The sequence below is a fragment of the Lynx canadensis genome, chromosome C1 (assembly GCF_007474595.2).
Source record: "Lynx canadensis isolate LIC74 chromosome C1, mLynCan4.pri.v2, whole genome shotgun sequence".
Taxonomy (NCBI): Eukaryota; Metazoa; Chordata; class Mammalia; order Carnivora; family Felidae; genus Lynx; species Lynx canadensis.
This window is the reverse complement of record NC_044310.1, coordinates 85,045,049-85,063,629: the sequence shown is the minus strand read 5'-3', so window position 1 is coordinate 85,063,629 and position 18,581 is coordinate 85,045,049. Positions and strand designations below refer to the sequence as shown.

The following is an 18,581-nucleotide window of genomic DNA, read 5'->3' as shown; positions in this document are numbered from 1 at the left end:
GCTGAGCAAAATAAACTGTGCCACTTCCCAGCCCCTCCAACCCAGAGAGAGTTCCAACAGTTCCCTCCACCATGTGGCAGAATTCTAGGGCTGGATCTTTTATTCTAGTTGCTCTTTTAAATTGCAGCTTTTTTCTTGTTTCCCAAGGTGTCTGGAAGTGGTGTGGGCTAGGAGCCCAGGGCTGGCTGAGGTACCCTGTCCCCTGTCTGCGCTATCAAGGTGGAGGGGGAATATAAACAGTCCTCACCAGCCCTTGTGGCTCGGAGAGGGTACAGCAGCTCTCTTGCTTTTGGCAGAATTCTAGGACTTGATCTTTTATATTCTAGCTCTTCTTTTAATCTGAGGTTTTTTTCTGTGCGTAGGGCAGGTGAATCAGCTCACAGTTACTCAGTACTATCCTTCCCCACTGTAGTTCGCAGTGTTGACATTGGGTGTTTCCCTTTCTTACCCTGTCTCCACCTTTTGCCATTCTGTCTATATTTGTTATGCACAAGTTGTTCATTCAGCCTTCAGCATCTTTAGGAGGAATTGCTCTAAAAAGAGGTAGATTTGGTGTGTCTCTGGAGGAGGTGAGTTCAGGGTCCTTCTACATTGTCCTCTTCCTACGTTGCCATCAAAATCAACAAGTTTCTGTTTCCTTTCAGCATTTTGAAGAGGTTATCCTGTGTTGCCTGGATTGAATAGTTTCTGGCAAGTCATTAGTAGTCATTTTTTTAGCACTTTTCCTCTTTAGAAAGTGACTTTTTCTCTGGGTGCTTTTCACATTTCCTTTTTTTTCGTTTTTTTCAGCAACTTATTTATAATATATTTTGGTGTGGTACATGTATATCATTATCCACTTAGGGCTTATTGAGGATCTGTGTATCAGGGGTTTATGGTTGACAACTTGGAAAATTCTGGTCATTATTTCTTCACTTTTTTTCCTATTATTTTCTTTCAATATTCCATTTATACATGGTTGATCCCATATTTTTCTGTTGAGACTGTTCATTATTTTATGCTTTATTTTACAGTCAAATGCTATGTTTTAAAGTCACCTTTTTTTTTTTCTGCAGTGTTTAACATGCTGTTATTTCTGTCCAGTTAGAAATTTGTGTTTGAGGTATTGAATTTGCCATCGCTGCAAGTTCCATTTCATTCTTTTTTATATTTTTCATTTTTCTCATACTTTCAATTTCCATTAAATTCTTTTTGATCGTTATCTTTGTTCTAACATCTCTGTCCTTGTCCTCTTATCATTTCTGTCATTTCTGGATCTGTTTCTATTGACTCTTTCCTTGGTGTTACATTTTCTTTTTTTTTTTTTTTTAATTTTTTTTTCAATGTTTTTTATTTATTTTTGGGACAGAGAGAGACAGAGCATGAACGGGGGAGGGGCAGAGAGAGAGGGAGACACAGAATCGGAAACAGGCTCCAGGCTCTGAGCCATCAGCCCAGAGCCCGACGCGGGGCTCGAACTCCCGGACCGCGAGATCGTGACCTGGCTGAAGTCGGACGCTTAACCGACTGCGCCACCCAGGCGCCCCATTTTCTTAATGTCATCTCTAGTAATTTTTGATACTGTGGAACACTGTCAGTGGTTACATTGTTGACCGTATGTGTTTTGTTATCTTCCTTTAAAGAGTGGGTGGTAGGATTGCCTGGGTGGCTCAGTTGGTTAAACTTCCAAATTCATCTCAGGTCATGATCTCATGGTTCATGAGTTTGAACCCTGCATTGGGCTCTGCACTGACAGCTCAGAGCCTGAAGCCTGCTTCAGATTCTGTGTCTCCTGTCTCTCTGCCCCTCCCCTGCTCATATCCTGTCTCTCTCAAAAATAAATATTTAAAAAAAATTTTTTTTTAATAAAATAAAGAGTGGCTGGTATTTAAGTTAGTTGTGGGTTCCCTTGATCCCTTTGGAGCATTCTAGGTTTCTTTCATTTTTTTTCTTTAGCTTTACTTGGGTGCATCTAAAGTAGCTTTTACTCAAGAGATAGTTCAGCCCTTCTACAAAGCTGTGATCCTTTGTGGCTCTTCACTGAATGCCCTAAATGATTACTATGTGTCTCCATGATTATGAACCTTAGAAATTGTTCATGTGAAAATTCCCATTTCTTTTTTTTTTTTTTTTTTACTGTTTTAATGTTGATTGATTTTTGAGAGAGAGAGAGTGCGAGCGAGCAGGGCAGGGGCAGAGAGAGAAGGAGACACAGAATCCAAAACAGGCTCCAGGCTCTGAGCTGCCAGCATAGAGCCCACTGTGGGCTTGAACCCACGAAGTGTGAGATCATGATCTGAGCTGAAGTCAGATGCTCAACCGACTGAGCCACGTAGGCACCCCTCCCATTTCTTTTTTTTAGTCTTGGGGCATTTTTCCCTATGCATGTGGCCAGTACTAAGCAAAAATTCTAAGGGATCCATGTGCAGATTTCCAGAGATTTTCCTTTATAGCTTCTTTCTCATCAGAATTCTGCCCTTTAACTTTCACTTACCCCAAACTCCCTAAATTCTGATGTTGATCTATGTTTTCTCTCTGTACCTGAATTTAGGGTGTGCCTCCAGTTGGAAAGCTGGGTCATTGATGGGGAATTACATTTCTCTCAAAGGTTACATACAACCTGTGCATTGTCTGTTCAGTATTTGAGACCATTCTTTTTATTTTGTACAGTTTTCTAATTTGTGATTGGTGCTGAAAATTATCTTATGAATTGCTATCTGATACTTTAATATTCCTCACCCATATTTTTTTTTAATTATTCAATGTTTATTTTTGTGAGAGAGAAATAGACTGCAAGTGGGGGAGGGGCAGAGAGAGAGGGAGACACAGTATCTAAAGTAGGTTCCAGGCTTTGAGCTGTCAGCACAGAACCTGATGTGGGGCTCAAACTCATGGACTGAGAGAGATCATGACCTGAGCCGAAGTTGGATGCTTAACCGACTGAGCCACCCAGGCACTCCATATTTATTTTTCTATAAGGAATATTAGAGTCAGCTTGTTTCACTTTAAAAACTCCTTTTTGTGTTTAAGATTATCATGTGAAATGCATGGATTAATGTAGGGAGAACTAATATCTTTGGAATATTGAAGCTTGATAGTACAGTAGTATATACCTTTTTAATTTGTAGTTTTAACCTATGAAATTAGTATCTATCTATTCCTATTTTATTGACTTTTTACCAAAAGTAGATATTTAATGTTTTCTCCTGCCTTTTCCTTTTGTATGCAAGTGGTCATAATTTTTTTTCCATCTATTAGTTTGATTATGTGTATACATTTTTCTGATATAGAACCCATTTATAAATTCCTGGTGTGAAACATGCTCAGTCATCTATTTTAGTTTGGATTTTGTATAGATTCGTGGGTTACTTTTGTTTTAAAATTCTAATTCCTAGCCTTTCATTTAGAAACCATAAATATAACAGACTTTGAAAATTCTTGAAAAGGGAAGAATTCTCAGAATACATGCTGTATATGCATCATTGTTATAAATAGGGAGAAAACTTTTAGAACTATGACACTTGCTTATTTAAAAATTTTGGGGGAGGGGCGCCTGGGTGGCTCAGTCGGTTAAGCGGGTGACTTCGGCTCAGGTCATGATCTTGCGGTCCGTGAGTTCGAGCCCCGTGTCGGGCTCTGTGCTGACAGCTCAGAGCCTGGAGCCTGTTTCAGATTCTGTGTCTCCCTCTCTCTGACCCTCCCCTGTTCATGCTCTGTCTCTCCCTGTCTCAAAAATAAATAAAACGTTAAAAAAAAAATTAAAAAAAAAATAAAATAAATAAAAATTTTGGGGGTGACTAGGTGGCTCAGTCGGTTAAGCATCCGACTTCAGCTCAGGTCATGATCTCGTGGTTCATGAGTTCAAGCCCCATGTCTGGTTCTGTGCTGACAGCTCAGAGCCTGGAGTCTGCTTCGGATTCTGTGACTCCCTCTCTCTCTGCCCCTCCCCGGCTCATGCTCTGTCTCTCTCAAAAAATAAATAAAAGTTAAAAATTAAAAAAAATTTTTTTTGAGTATATTTATTTATCTTGAGAGAGAGCGTAAGCAGGAGAGGGGCAGAGAACGAATCCCAAGCAGTCTCTGCACTGTCAGCACAGAGCCTGACGGGGCGGTAAGCTCAAACTCGCAAACTGTGAGATTGTGACGTGAGCTGAAATCAAGAGTTGGATACTCCAGGTGCCTGGGTGGCTCAGTTGGTTAAGCGTTCGATTTCGGCTCAGGTCATGATCTCGCAGTTTGTGAGTTCGAGTCTCATGTTGGGCTCTCTGCTGACAGCTCAGAACCTTGAGCCTGCTTCGGATTCTGTGTCTCCCTCTCTCTCTGCCCCTCCCCTGCTTGCTCTCTGTCTCTTTCTCTCTCTCTCTCTGAAAAATAAACATTAAAATAAAAAAAAGCGTTGGATGCTCAACCAACTGAGCCACCCAGGTGCCCTGATACTTATTTAAGTGCTGGGGTTAGAAGGCATTGACCCCTGCATTGTCAAAAAATCATGTATAACTTTTGACTTACCTCAAATTTAACTACTGTATTTCATATATATATGTATGTGTGTGTGAAAAAAAAAATATATATTTTCCCTGTCTTCCCCATGAATGTATTTTATATTGTGATTGAAACATAAGAAGTTGCCAAATGATTACAAACAAAGGGAATGTAGAGGAAGCATACGGGTAGGCTGGACTCTCCCCTGCTTTTGGCACTCCTCATTCCACTCCCTGTGTGCATGGTTAGTTCACTGAGGCCTGAGCTGAGAGGCAGTAAAGGAACCGGCTCTGGAGAGAGATTCTTGCTGAAGTGGCAGGGCCAGTTACTGGTTGTAGTTGGGCAAGGATCACAGAACGAAAGATACCACACCACTGGAGGGTCTGGGGAAACCCCAGAACAACAAGGAGGGAGCCTGCAGTGAAGAGCAGACAGCAGGCAGGGGTGCCGTCCACCATGGTGGATGTTCTCTGAGGTGGTGAGCTAAAATCCCCAGGGAACTAGCAGCTTATTGCTTGCCAGCATTTCCTGTAAGCAGAAACTAGGGAGTCAAGTGGATAAGGAGTAGGTGTTACTTCAGGATCCAGCTTTGCTAACTGGGCGGGGATGAGGAGACAGATGGTACTGCATTCTACTGGTGTACTGTATTTATTGACCAAAGTCCGTATAAATAGCCCCTACAGTTCAAACCCATGTTGTACAAGGATTGGCTGCATTAGTGTTTGTTTTTGTTTCAAAATAATTGTTAAGAGATCATGTTGCACTGTTCATCTTGCTTCTATCACAGGAATATTTTTGGCAAGGAGAAATAGGATTTTTGTTGTTGTTAAATCTCTTCAGGAAAATGTTCTTGTGTTATAAAATAACTTGTTGAACCTGTTCTTCTATGTTCTAGATACATGAGAAAGAAGTTTTAACCATCCATCTTCATATGGAACTGCCTCCGTTCTCACTAACTCAGTTACATGAGGTGTTTTCCCTCTTCACAGGTTCAGTTTAACTTGCAGTTTACAAAACCAAATACGTCACTAGGAGATGTTCAAACAGGAACAACTATTAGTATGCCTTGCTCAACTGATAAGGAAAAGTAAGTACTTGTCATAAAATTTAATGTTTGCACTTTTGAAAGTCATCCTAAATAATTTTTATCAGTGTTTGAAAGCTTTGATGCCCACTTATTTATCTGTGACATTTTAAGTTACTGATCAGTGGGATTGAAGCTAGAGTCACTTTTCTTTGTAAGAAATAGATTTCCCTGGGCGCCTTGGTGGCTCAGTTGGTTAAGCATCTGACTCTTGATTTTGACTCAGGTCATGGTCTCACCGTTCATGGGATCAGGCCCTGTGTTTGGCTCTATGCTGACAGCATGGAGCCTGCTTGGGATATATTCATTCATTCTCTCTCTCTCTCTCTCTCTCTCTCTCTCTCTCTCAAAATAAACATTAAAAAAAGATTTTCCATAATTTTTTTAAACTGTAAGATACAGTTAAACATACAGTAAAATTTTATTTTTTAAGAGACTTTCCTACATAACTGAAGATCTCCCTTTCATATGCTTTTGGGCAAGTAGATTAGAAATCTTTTTAATTCCTCTTACTTGGTGGTTTTTGTTTTTGTTTTCCTGTATGGCTGTGTTTGCCTCTGGAAAGCTCTCCATTTTTCTGAATTAATGCTGCTAATGTAAAGTGCTCTGAGACGCCAGCTCTTTCAAACTGCTAGAATTCTTTGCTGAGAATAACAAGGCTTGTGAGATTGTCCCATACCTAACAAAATAAGCTTTAATTTGTGACTTCTGTTTTGCCTACTCAGAAATTCCTTCCTGTTTTTTAGACCTTACACAGGTTTTACATAGTGAAGTTTGTAACGCATGAAAACTTGCTTCTGGGTATTCTTCATGTTTGTAATATTTTTTTCTTATTAACTCTTCTTAGTTAAAATTTAATCACTTTAAGGCCTGTCATGAGCTGGCTCTTATTCATTGGCTTCTCTAAAATTGGCACCAACGCAAGTATTATGGTAGTTGGTGAGCCTCTTTTTAAAAAAAAGTCAGAATTCTTTGAAGTCCTGAAATTTTTATATAATCTCACACTTGTTCAGGAGGTGGAGCACCTGCAAATCATGTTAATGGTAGAACTTCGTGTTGATACAGTTAACTCTCATACACCCAACAGCAGTTTTACTTGCAGAAAATATGATCATATTTGTGGTACAAAATCAAACATCGTGTGTCCATAAAATTAGGACTGGTCAGCTATTTTGACTGTTTTCTCTTTTAGTTTTTTTTTCCTTTATTCATCGTCAGCTAGGAAAAAGTGGCAGTGGATATCAAAGGTTAAAAGTTAAAATTGAAGGAAATACCTGTTCACCCACTTAATTCTTCTCTGAAAATTGGAAAAAGACCATTTAATTTTAAGAATGTAATGTCATTGTTTTACAAGTGCCTTTAAATTCTTGTTATAAGGAACTACTAGAGAAACTTAACACTGGATGGATTTAGAAAGTAGGACTATGGTAGTAGAAAAGGGTAATATATGACTATATAAATGCCCCTCCCTGTTTTTTCGCAGTTGATACTTGTATTTATCTGACTAGAATTCATTATTGTGTATTAATTTTAATAGTGCTTATTAGTGACAACTGAAGTATTAACAAAATTTTGAAGAGCTTTTGGCAAAGGAAAAATCTTACTCATTAAATACAAGATGAAATAGAAGTTATTAAATAATAAGGGTATTCTTGAAGCATGAACATGTGTTTTCATCATGTATCATCACTTAAGTGCTGCTGTTTTACAATTTCATAGTAGTAGACTTTCATTTAGCCTACATTCTTAAAAAGAATTTTTTTGTAATGTTTATTTTTGAGAGAGAGTGAGTGGGGAAGGGACAAAGAGAGAGGGAGACACAGAATCTGAAGCAGGCTCCAGGCTCCTAGCTGTCAGCACAGAGCCTGACGTAGGGCTCGAACCCACGAACCACGAGATCATGACTTGAGCTGAAGTCAGATGCTCAATCGACTGAGCCACCCATGCCCTGCTAGCCTACATTCTTTATCTTAGCTCTTTGACTTATTAGTGCTACTTAGTTTACTGGGAAGAAGGGTATTTTGGCTTGTGGATAAATTGTTTGCTTAAGAAAGCACTGAAGAGGGGTGCCTGGGTGGCTCAGTCAGTCAAACTCAGTCGTTTGACTCAGGTCATGATCTCACAGTTCGTGAGTTTGAGCCCCACTTCGGGCTCTGTGCTAATAGCTCAGAGCCTAGATCCTGCTTAGAGTTCTGCAGCTCCTTCTCTCTTTGCCCTTCCCTGCTCACGTTCTGTCTCTATCTCAAAAATAAACAAACATTAAAAAGAAATTTAAAAAAACACTGAAGAACAAAGCTATAAATATAACTTAAATTATTTTACATATAGTATATGTATATATATATAGATTAGACAAACCTTCAGAATTAACTATTAAGGTGAAAACAAGACTTTGTAAAAATAAATACTATTTTCCTTTCAAGTGGTGCAAATTTAGGGCTGGAATCCAAATATCTGAAGAAAAGGGAAGATAGCATTCCTTTACGTGGACTCAGCCAAAATCTGTTCAGTAATCCAGGTGAGAAGACATTGTTGAAATGGCTTGTACATTGTGGATTCACTGTATTATATAAAGACTTGGTGAATACAAATAATGTTTTTCTGTCCTCATTTGCAGACCATCAGAAAGATGGCACTTTCGGAGCAGTACAGACATCTTCAAAGCCCCCTGTGCTCCCTTCTGCACCGTCAGCCTATTTCCCTGGGCAGTTAGCGAACAGTTGATGCTAGTGTGACCTTTTACTTTCTATTGAAATTTTAGAAATTCACAGGGTTTAAAAATATATGAACAGCATAGATCAAATCCTAAGTCAAGCAAGTTTCCAAGGTTACTTGAGCTTAACGTATTAGATCGTTTGGATCCTTTTTAAAGGACCGCTGTCTTTTATGGCAAGCTAGAGGAGCCCATGGGGGATTCTGAGTGAGGATTCTGAGTAAATGACACTTTTTAGTGTGCGAACACGGTGTTTTATAGAATAGTATGAATTTTATTAAACGAATCCTTAGAAATTCTCAGAAGTTCCAAGGAAAGAGTTGGTCTTTTTAAGGGACATTCTAGTTCTATTGAGTATCTGGGTAAATGAAAACCTGCTCAGACAGAATATGAAACCAAAGAATGTTAATAATTCATTTTATTTTCATTGGTAAAATAAAAGTTTTGACACCTGAGAATTATGAGGGAAAATGATTATCTCCAAAGATAACCTATATTATTGATGTTTATAGTAAAGGGAAAAGTCCTAAAATTACCTTAAATGAATGAAAATAAATCCTGCATAGCAAATATTTTTCTTGCAACCTCTTTAAATTAGCTATTAAACAAATCTACTTATTTTGATAAATTATAAAAATAATTTGGACAGCATATTTACATAACCAGATTAGGCAGAAAGTGCTTTTAATCATTTGAACTGCAAAGTTTATAGGATTTTAATGTTTTCTGGAAGTCTTGACACATCTATTTTTTTCTCTTTTTTGAATTTCATGAGTTTGTTTTGCAGTTACATCTGTATTAGAATATTTTAAAAATTAGTACTATAAAAAATACTGGAAGAGCATCATGAATATTCATTGTATTTGTTTTTTTATATCAATGGGTTCATTTTAACGTTTGCTTAATAAAGTAGGCAAATTGAATAACTGTTAGAAGTTAACAGCTGTTTTCCCTGTAACCAAGTGTTTCAAGTAAGAATTACTTGGAAAAAATTAGGTAAAAAAAAATTCACCCAGTATCAGAGGGTCCCCAATTTGTTTTCTTGCTGACCACCACCCAGTACAGAGCAGCATTCTCTTATGAAACCTATAAATCAGTTTTTGTTTGCAAAGATTGCTAATACTTGTGTGATATTTAAAAACTATTTTGAAGAGGGGCGCCTGGGTGGCTTGGTTGAGCATCTGATTTTGGCTCAGGTCATATCTCAAGGCTCCTGAGTTTGAACCCTGTGCGTCGGCCTCTGTGCTGACAGCTCAGAGCCTGGAGCCTGCTTCAGGTTCTGTGTCTCCTTCTCTCTCTGCCCTGCCACCCCCTCAGTCTCTCACTTTCACAATAAAAATAAACATTAAAAAATTAAAAAAAAAAAAAACTATTTTGAAGGACCTCCCTCACCACACAGATGAAGAAAGAGACATTGAAGACATTAATGGCATACCAGTATCATTGGGTTCACGGTAAGACAGAGAATCTTTGCTAGTATTTTTCTGAAGCCATGATATTGAGTCCTATGATACCGTGAAACGTTGCTGGCAGTTGCAAGCAATCTTAACTAGGGGATTTATTCTAAAACATTTAGTAACCATTATGGGGTTGGATTTTTGTCATTTAAATATACTATATTAATATTAGTAAGAATACTTGGTTACACTAACTTCAGAGCACTTTTAATCATCTGGAAAGTAACTTCTTGGTGGTAATCTTTCCTGTAAATATTATGTGATATGTATAAAATGTGACAGTGGATGGGATTTATTATCTACAAGTAGTTCTTTTTTATTTGAAATTGTTTTGCAGTGTACAGTTGTACATGTGTTAATAATCACCAGGTTGCAATGAACGTATTTCTGTAAACTGTGAGCTTTGTTAATAAAGTATTTATGGAGTGAGACATGTAAAAGTATATGAAAACATAAACCGGACTCATCTGCAACTACCGACTATGCTTAGAATTTACTTGCATTTAATTTATGGACCAGGGTTTCATTTCTTTTGTCCTCCTACAAGAGTATTTTGTAGTACGGGAGAAAAAAGGGATTGAAAGGGAAAAGGTGTAAAGCTTTGATTTGTTACTGTAAAAACGATGATGGTAACAAAGCCCAAACAGACCTTCTAGGGAATCACAGATCAAGACTTTTCTTTTAAAAAAAAATCATTAAAATATTTAATTTTATTAACAGAATATTTACATTTCGTTTAAGACCTTATTTAACCATAGTGAATGTTCCAAGTTTAAAAAGCATTGCGCAATAACCACACACAAGATGAAAACAGTGTAAACTATACAATACTTTATGTACAATTTTTACAAAGTAACACTTTTTTAAATAATATAACTGGACACAAAAATATACACTTTAGAGAAATTCACATCAGGAATTGTATAAAGCTCTCTTCTAGGGTCCTGAAAATTTAGGACAAACATTAGCTCTGTAAATAAAGTGTTACTGTGACAGTCCTGAAAGGCCACTATATATATTTATCTACATACAGATATCACATTGACATTTTCAAGGCTACCAGCTTTACTATATAATTTTAGATTATGTATTCAAGTGTTGAGGTTCTTATGATTATGCAAACATTAAAAGAATAGTGGTAGAAGTAGCTGGGGAAACAAATTCGAGCCAGTGTTTAGATTTACAGACTCTACCCCAATTTAAATTCTAAATGGCTGATACTTTCTCGTTTCAAAAACAGTGGTGAATGTTTTTAAAATAAAATTACTACAAACAAGCTTAAAACATGATTCAGATTTAGTACAATTTTCTTAAGTTTTTTTCTTTTTTTTTTTAAATGCAAACAGTTCATTTACCATTTCTTTACTTTAGTGCATCTGCATTAAGGCTTTGAATTATTTGACCCAAGATTTTACATGTTAAAACTAACAGGTCCATAACCGTACTACCTACTCTGTCTCACTGTGAGTCAGCATAGAGTTAAAGCTCAACACCTGAAGGAAATGGTAGCAGAGACGTTGCTAGTATCTAAGAAGGTACGTATATAGTTTTTAATTAAAGGATGTATAATAAAACAAAAAAGCTTAGTGGCAAGAAATTGGTGCTAATAAACAAAAGGTTTCTTTTCAAAAGAAATTGTAACATCTTTGGAAAACTGTCCGGTTCTGGTTCTTTCTTTAGTTCCCACGAGTTCATGCAGATACATTTCTTAAGACAATCTTAAAGTACATTGAGATGGAAATGGAATGTACATCCAGAACTACAGGTGAAAACTAAGACCTGGGTGTGGTAGAAAAGTCTTCCTGATTTCAGTCATCACACGTTCGTGTCCTGGAGTAAAGGTTCTTTGGCCTCTCCTGGCGCTTGTGTACTATGGGGATGGCTGTGACCACCACAGTGCTTTCTCCAGCTGCTGGACCGCAAGCTTAAATTGGTATGTTCTGGAATAAACAAGGCAACAAGCAGAGCCAGCAGTACGGAACAGGCTCCAAAGAGGAAGGGGGGGCCAGGGATGATCGAATTCTGAGGAAGGAAAAGAGAATTAGGATTTTTGTACAGAGCATCTCTGCTCTTAAGAACTGCTTATCTTTTCGTAGTAACAGACTGCCATGAATTATAAGCCAAGACCACCTCTCTTTCTCCATTAAAGCCATGGTTAGAACATGCATTTGCTTTTTAGAAGAAAAGGGACACGCTCACTATAATATTCTGAGGATAACAACTGGTCCCAAGAAACAGCCAAAAGATTGTTTTAAAAACAGCCTATGCAAAAATATACTGTCATCACAAAATCGGAACACGTTCTATGAGCCTTCGCTTAATCTGTTCAAGATCTCAAGAGTAATAACATTTATTATACACTATGAACTACAGTAACAGAATCCATGACTATTTTCTTTAAAAGGTAAATATATTCTCTAGTAACTAAAGGTGAAGAAAATACAGCTAATGCCGTTACCATTAAGAATCAAACCTTAGTCCAAATTACATTCATTCTTAGCAAAAACTTGCACTGCCAGTTTAACCTGTGGATAGCCCACAAACAAACACTCATTTTCATTTACAAGTAGTCTTAGCTGGTTAGATCAGTGTGGAACTCTGCTAAACAAGCAAGGAAACTGATGCGCTGTTTGTATTGGCTAAAATGATCGTGTTTGCCGTTCACATTTTCAGTTATATGGGGGGAAAGTACAGCAAACAAGTGAACAAAAGACGTTTGTCAGCACCTAACTGACTTTTCGTACAAAAGGCAGGCTTAATATAGGGAACTCCCGCAGTACAAAAGTCCCAGATGAGACACAAATTGTACTACAGATGAACGGCTGTTAATCTATGCCGTTATGTGTAACAGGACAAACCAGAATGTTTAAACAATTCTCGAAGGAAAAGTTATGTCCAATTTCAAAAAGGGGTAGATAGGAGAACACAGTCCTTTTAGGCTTTGGTTTTTAAGTGTCATAGATCTAAAATAATCTCAAGTAAAAACTTTAGTGACCAAAACCCATTTATCTTGTAATCCAGCCAAATGAACTATATTTTCACCATGTGAATGAGGAATTACCTGTTCAAAGTGGTGCTGTGGGCTTGTGTTTGTTCCCAAGTCTGTTCCTGTCATTGGCAGTTCTTTAAGTTCCACATGGAATATGTAGAAAATGAATCCATAAAGAGCTGGTCCCAGACCATTGCACAGTCCTCGAATTCCTGTTATCATTCCTTGAACAACACCTAAATCGTTTACACAAATTATGTAATGCTCCGCTTACTTTTTTTTTTCCTACCTTAGAACCCATACAAACAGTAAGTCAATCTAAAACCAAAGCTTTCTTTGTGACACTAGCAATTTACTACGATGACATTAAAAAGTACTTAGAGGCCATCAGCTCTACAAAGCATAAGCAGCAAATATGAAGTCAAGGTATACCCAACCCATACACAGGCCTAGTTTAAATAAGTGGGCAAAAGCACTTTATTTCCCTTTGAAACATCACCGGCTAAAAATAAGGCATTGGTTCACAAGCATAATTGTTAAAAACTGTTCCAAGCAGCTATTTACCCCATTGCATCAAATATAGACCCTTTTTATAGAGTTTGGGTTGGGGTGCCTGGCAGGTGGGCTCAGTCAGTTAAGCATCTGACTTTGGCTCAGGTCAGGATCTCAGTTTGTGAGTTCAAGCCCCACACTGGACTGTCTTGTGTTGGCAAAGAGCCTGCTTCAGATCCTCTGTCACTCTCTCTTTGCCCCTCCCCTGCTTGTTCTCTCTCTCAAAATAAATAAACTTAAAAAAAATTTTTTTAAATTTTTTTTTTCAACGTTTATTTATTTTTGAGACAGAGAGAGACAGAGCATGAACGGGGGAGGGTCAGAAAGAGGGAGACACAGAATCTGAAACAGGCTCCAGGCTCTGAGCTGTCAGCACAGAGCCCGACACGGGGCTCGAACTCACGGACTGCGAGATCATGACCTGAGCCGAAGTCGGCCACTTAACCGACTGAGCCACCCAGGCGTCCCCCCCAAAAAAATTTTTCTTAAGAGTTTGGTTTTTTTTCTCTGGGATCTTCTCCCAAATGTAAAATGCACTATGCTTTAGCCACAGGCCTTTCCTTTCTCATTTAGCAACCAAGTGATCATTGCCACTCTTGTAACACCCCTTTTTTCCCTTATAACTAGAGGAAACATACCCTTTTCAAAGAATTATTTTTTAGCGTTTCAAGAGGCAAATGTTCCTACCACAAAAGCATAAGACAACAATGTTGTCTATGTCTTTAACTGAAACATAAGATTTAAATAAAAGGGTTATTTAAACCCAAGGTGTCCAGCCCATCTATCAGAGTAAACACTTAATAGTGAATATGCGGTGGCCGACCTAGATCACTCGATCTTCTTGCGAGAGAACAGACAGGACCACACATTGAGAGAGAGAGACATAGTTGTGTACCCACCTAAAGACAGTTCCCTGGACTCTGCTTTTCCTCTTAACAGTGAAAGCAATTTTAAATTCTTTATCCTAAAGATCTATTTATGATTCTGTACTTAGGAAGGAGACAGAACATAGCATTAGAATATTCTGAACTTTTAAATAATTATCATCATGCATTCTTATCAGCTCACCTTGTTGATCAGCATCAGCGGTTCGTGACACAAGGGCACTGACAGCTGGAAAGGTAATGCTAGACATGGCTGCTACTGCCCCAGCAGCCCACATCATCCTGTAACCAAAGCAGCCAAACAAAAATAAATTCTCCACTGTGCCTGTCAGTAAAAATACACAAAAATCCAAGTAACTTGCTGCAAAATGGCTGTGGTGCAGGGAAAAGGAGAACTGTACTTGCTCTATTCCTTCCTTCCTTCCTTCCTGTGTGACTCTGGGCAAGTTACTTCGAGGTCTGGAGCACTGGGTGGGGATGGGGGCACTCTGAGCATAGTGGGTAATACACCTAAGGCAACATCATTACATGTTTCCCAAGCCAGTAACTCTTCAGGCAGTGTTCCCACAGGCTTGTGATTCAGTGTGAGGATACAGATCTGATCTAAGCCTTGGATGTTCTGGGCTTGATACGTGAAATGTTTTTGATAATTTAAATTGTGAGCACCTCTTTGTAAAAACTAGCCTGGAAAACAAAACATGCATCAACATGCTCTTGATGCTGACTCCTATCCAAATCCAAAGAGATGATATGTTCAGGTGAATGAAACATCAGTGGAAAGCGTGGACTTCGGTCCCGTGATTGTGAACACAGAGGTGTGCGCAGGCAGCCTGACCTCAACGTCGCTCTTCCCCTCGCTCTGCAGTGCAGACTGGCAAGAGAAGCAGAGAGACTTTTCTCTGGCATGAAGCCGGGACCAAAACAATTGGGCTTTTCTCAGTTAACTTCCAGTGTGTCATTGTCATCAGTAATGACCACTGGTGTTACACAATACTTCTCTTCTAACCAGAAGAACAAAAAAGGCAAGTAACGCTAGCTTTCAGAGCTTTGCTGCTTTGAGGTTATGTTTTTTCCTAATGAAGATACAGATTAAAATGTCCAGTAGAGACTGAAAAACTAAATCTCATTTTAAAATGTCCCATTTTAACCTGTCCCATAGATACAAAAGAATGTCACACCTTTCGATCCTCAAGCCAGTCTCAAATATACAAATACCCAAGTGAGAAATCTGTATTATATACATTAGACAGGAAAAGAAAAAAGCACAGAAGACAGATTAAAGTCTAATACTAAGCCTTAGATGAGAAGCAAATACAAACAAAAAGTCTGTCAATTATAACCTCAATAAAGCTGGAAAAATAAAAAAACAGCAAAATTTAAAAAATTAAGATATACCTACCAAGGTTCTGAACCAAAGCCATACCATGCCAGCTGTAATATTTGAAATCCAAGACCCAATAAAATGGTGTTCTTATTTCCGATTGACCGCATAAGTAAACTCAAGACTATGGTCTAGAAAAGAACAAAAACCAGAATAGAACGGTTTATACCAGAAAAGAGCTTTAAAAAAAACAAAACAAAAAACTGGTGACTTCCTTCAATCTGTAATCTAAGATTACCACTTTTTTTTACATTTTGGCTTTTCAACAATTGCCCTGAATATATCTTGAGACCATTATTCCGGGTCACAGACAGCAGATGAAAGTTTCCTCTGCTGACACAGATCCAGATTCAGGGAAAAAGACAACTGGAAACAGCAAAGTCAGCTTTCTGTTGAGTACATTTCTACTGACCACCTAAATCAGAAATTGTAAGCGGTAGCATCAAAAAGTTCAAACTAATGATTTGGAGATCCTGTTACATAATAGCTTTAAAAGTTTTTACAAGTCCAAGTTAATCCAAAATGCTTATTGTTCTGACTAAATACAAATAAAACAGTACAACAATTACTCTACATCCTTCATCCAAATTATTGCTGACACCATGATGCTTGGCAAACAGTAAACAGACGTAACAAGTATATGGGAAAAGTACAGTTTAAGAAACAGCGCCTTTGGAAAAACCGCCTGGATCATAATCTTGGCTCTCACTGTATGACCCTGGGCAAGTTACCTCACTCTCAAACAGTGTCTTCCAAAATGGCAAGAATATTACCTACTTCAAAACTCTGTCATGTGGGTTAGATGAAATGATATTTACATAAAGTGCTTAGCACACAGTAAGCATTTAATAAGTATTATGAGTGGATGGGTTTTATTTTCTTTCAAAGCTAACAAATTTAGCAATGATCTGGGGACATTAGAAAATATTTTTTGCTATTTTAATGAAAGTATTAAATATACTACCTAAAATAGCTAGTAAGTCCATACAGGAAAAAGTGAAAATAATTCAGGAAATCACTAGTGGATAACTGGCTGACATTAAAAAAAAAATTTTTTTTTAACGTTTATTCATTCTCAAGAGAGAGACAGCATGCATGGGGGAAGGGCAGAGAGAGAAAGAGAGGGAGACACAGAACCCGAAGCAGGCTCCAGGCTCTGAGCTGTGAGCACAGAGCCCGATGCAGGGCTCAAACTCCAGAATGGTGAGATCATGACCTGAGCTGAAGCCGGACACTTAACTGACTGGGCCACCCAGGCACCCCACTGGTGACATTTTAAATGTACAATTATCAAACAGAAGTTTCAAATTCTTTAAATGGATACAGCCATTTAAGAGTTTACTCAGATTTAATTACAGATAAGCCAGTGGAAAGCTAATGAAGATTCTTAACCGACTGAGCCACCCAGGCGCCCCGCTAATGAAGATTCTTGTTAAGATTCTTGAACAATTAAGACTCCTAGCTTTTTTCTCTCAGATTTTCCCTTAAATCAAGTGAGTATACCACCAGGTTTCATAAGGCACAGAACCTTACTGGATTACATTCTTCAACAACCACAATCACAAAAGGGAACTCACCCAGAGTAAGCAGTTAGCAAAGAAAAACTTCCCGTTTATAGGACACTCTAACTGGGAACACGGATTTTCTCCCCCAGGGCAGGAACTTTCCTTAAATATCTGAATCTTTGTATCCCTAGCACCTATTGTAAGTTCTTAGTGTTGATGGGAAGTATGTGTGATTTTTAGATACATCACAATATTCTCAATGATGGAATAAATTGCTTAGTGTGCTAGACAAGAAAAATTATTTGGTGTCCCTTAATTTAGTAGAACTCATTTTGTCCCAAAGGTTAAATAACTTATGACTTAACCAAGATGTACACAGCTAGCTAACAGTTAACTGACACGAGTTTGGGTCAGTTTACCAAATATTTGCCAAGTTCCTACTATATCCCATTGCTATTCTAGGTCTAAGGGCACTGACCCAAGGGTCAGAGAATAGGTCACAGCACTGGTCAGCAAACAGAATACCTTGTCTTGGAGAGAAGATGGACATAGGCACACTGTTTAACAAGAGAATTCCAGGTTGTAGCTGCTGTGAAAAAAATAAAATGGGAATTGTGTGACAGAGGGGCTACTTTAACCATGATGGACAGGGAAGGACCTTCTCAGGTGACAGCTGAATGAGGAGGTAGAGGAGGGGGTGGTTACGTGAATATCTCAGAGAACAGAGCGCTCTAAGCAGGGACAGCAAGTGCAAAGGCCCTGAACTGGAGTGTATTCAACAACATGGAGAATGGGGCAAAATGAGGTCACTTCGAGTCTAGGGTTATTCTGGTTGCAATGGAAAGTAAATTTTAAGCAAAGAAGAGGATTAAAACTTCACAAGAATTTCTTTGCCAAGTGAATAAACTGTAGGGAGACAATTATGGAAGCTGAGAGACTAGTAATGGAGATGGTGAGTAATGGCCACTAGTAATGGAGATGATGAGAAAAGCTTCAATTCAGAATGTATTTTGGAGATAGAGGTAACAGCAGATACCATCTGATGGACTGGATGTGTGGTAAGGAGAAAGAATGACAAGCATCAACAAGAATGACACCAAGGTTTGTGGCCCTGACAACCAGGAGCGTGGTCATGCCTGTAAATGAGATGAGCAGCACGAAGGGGAAGGAATCCAGATTTTAGTTCTGGTTATGTCCGGTTTGAGATGCCCAGCAGATGTGTCAAGCAGGAACTCAGGGGCTGGGGTGGAGGTAGAAATGTGGGAGTCACCAGCATACAGAGGACTAGATGAGAGCACTCACGTAAACGTTTAATTAGTGTAAGCATTATGAACTCACGCCTCCTTGCTCCAAAGAAGTGATAAGGCCTAAAAGCCCCAAAAGGGATAGACAGCAACTGTTTGGCTCCCAATGGGAAGTGGGTCTGTCTATGTTTACAGACCTTATTGTTTTGGGGGAGAAGCTACATACCCATATTTTCACATAACCTCCCAATTTTCACTCATTCATTATTTTAATGTTTATTTTTGAGAGAGAGCGAGCAAGTGGTGGAGGG

At 38.5% G+C, this 18,581-nt stretch overlaps 2 protein-coding genes across 3 annotated transcripts in view; one reads left to right on the top strand and one right to left on the bottom strand.

Moving 5' to 3' along the window:
- The window catches only part of SASS6 (SAS-6 centriolar assembly protein), a 59,094-nt gene extending 49,989 nt beyond the window's left edge, over nucleotides 1-9,105 (top strand). For both annotated transcript variants that reach the window (XM_030324319.2, XM_030324320.2), the window contains 3 exons: nucleotides 5,451-5,548; nucleotides 7,969-8,063; nucleotides 8,163-9,105. In XM_030324319.2, the coding sequence (XP_030180179.1) occupies nucleotides 5,451-5,548; nucleotides 7,969-8,063; nucleotides 8,163-8,269 (300 nt within the window). In that variant the 3' untranslated portion in view covers nucleotides 8,270-9,105. The remainder of the gene's footprint in view (nucleotides 1-5,450; nucleotides 5,549-7,968; nucleotides 8,064-8,162) is intronic.
- A 1,284-nt stretch (nucleotides 9,106-10,389) lies between these two features.
- The window catches only part of MFSD14A (major facilitator superfamily domain containing 14A), a 44,840-nt gene continuing 36,648 nt past the window's right edge, over nucleotides 10,390-18,581 (bottom strand). Inside the window, exons 9-12 of the mRNA XM_030325162.1 lie at nucleotides 15,540-15,652; nucleotides 14,325-14,422; nucleotides 12,777-12,940; nucleotides 10,390-11,737 (exon numbers count right to left, since the gene is read on the bottom strand). Of these exons, the coding sequence (XP_030181022.1) occupies nucleotides 11,531-11,737; nucleotides 12,777-12,940; nucleotides 14,325-14,422; nucleotides 15,540-15,652 (582 nt within the window). The 3' untranslated portion in view covers nucleotides 10,390-11,530. The remainder of the gene's footprint in view (nucleotides 11,738-12,776; nucleotides 12,941-14,324; nucleotides 14,423-15,539; nucleotides 15,653-18,581) is intronic.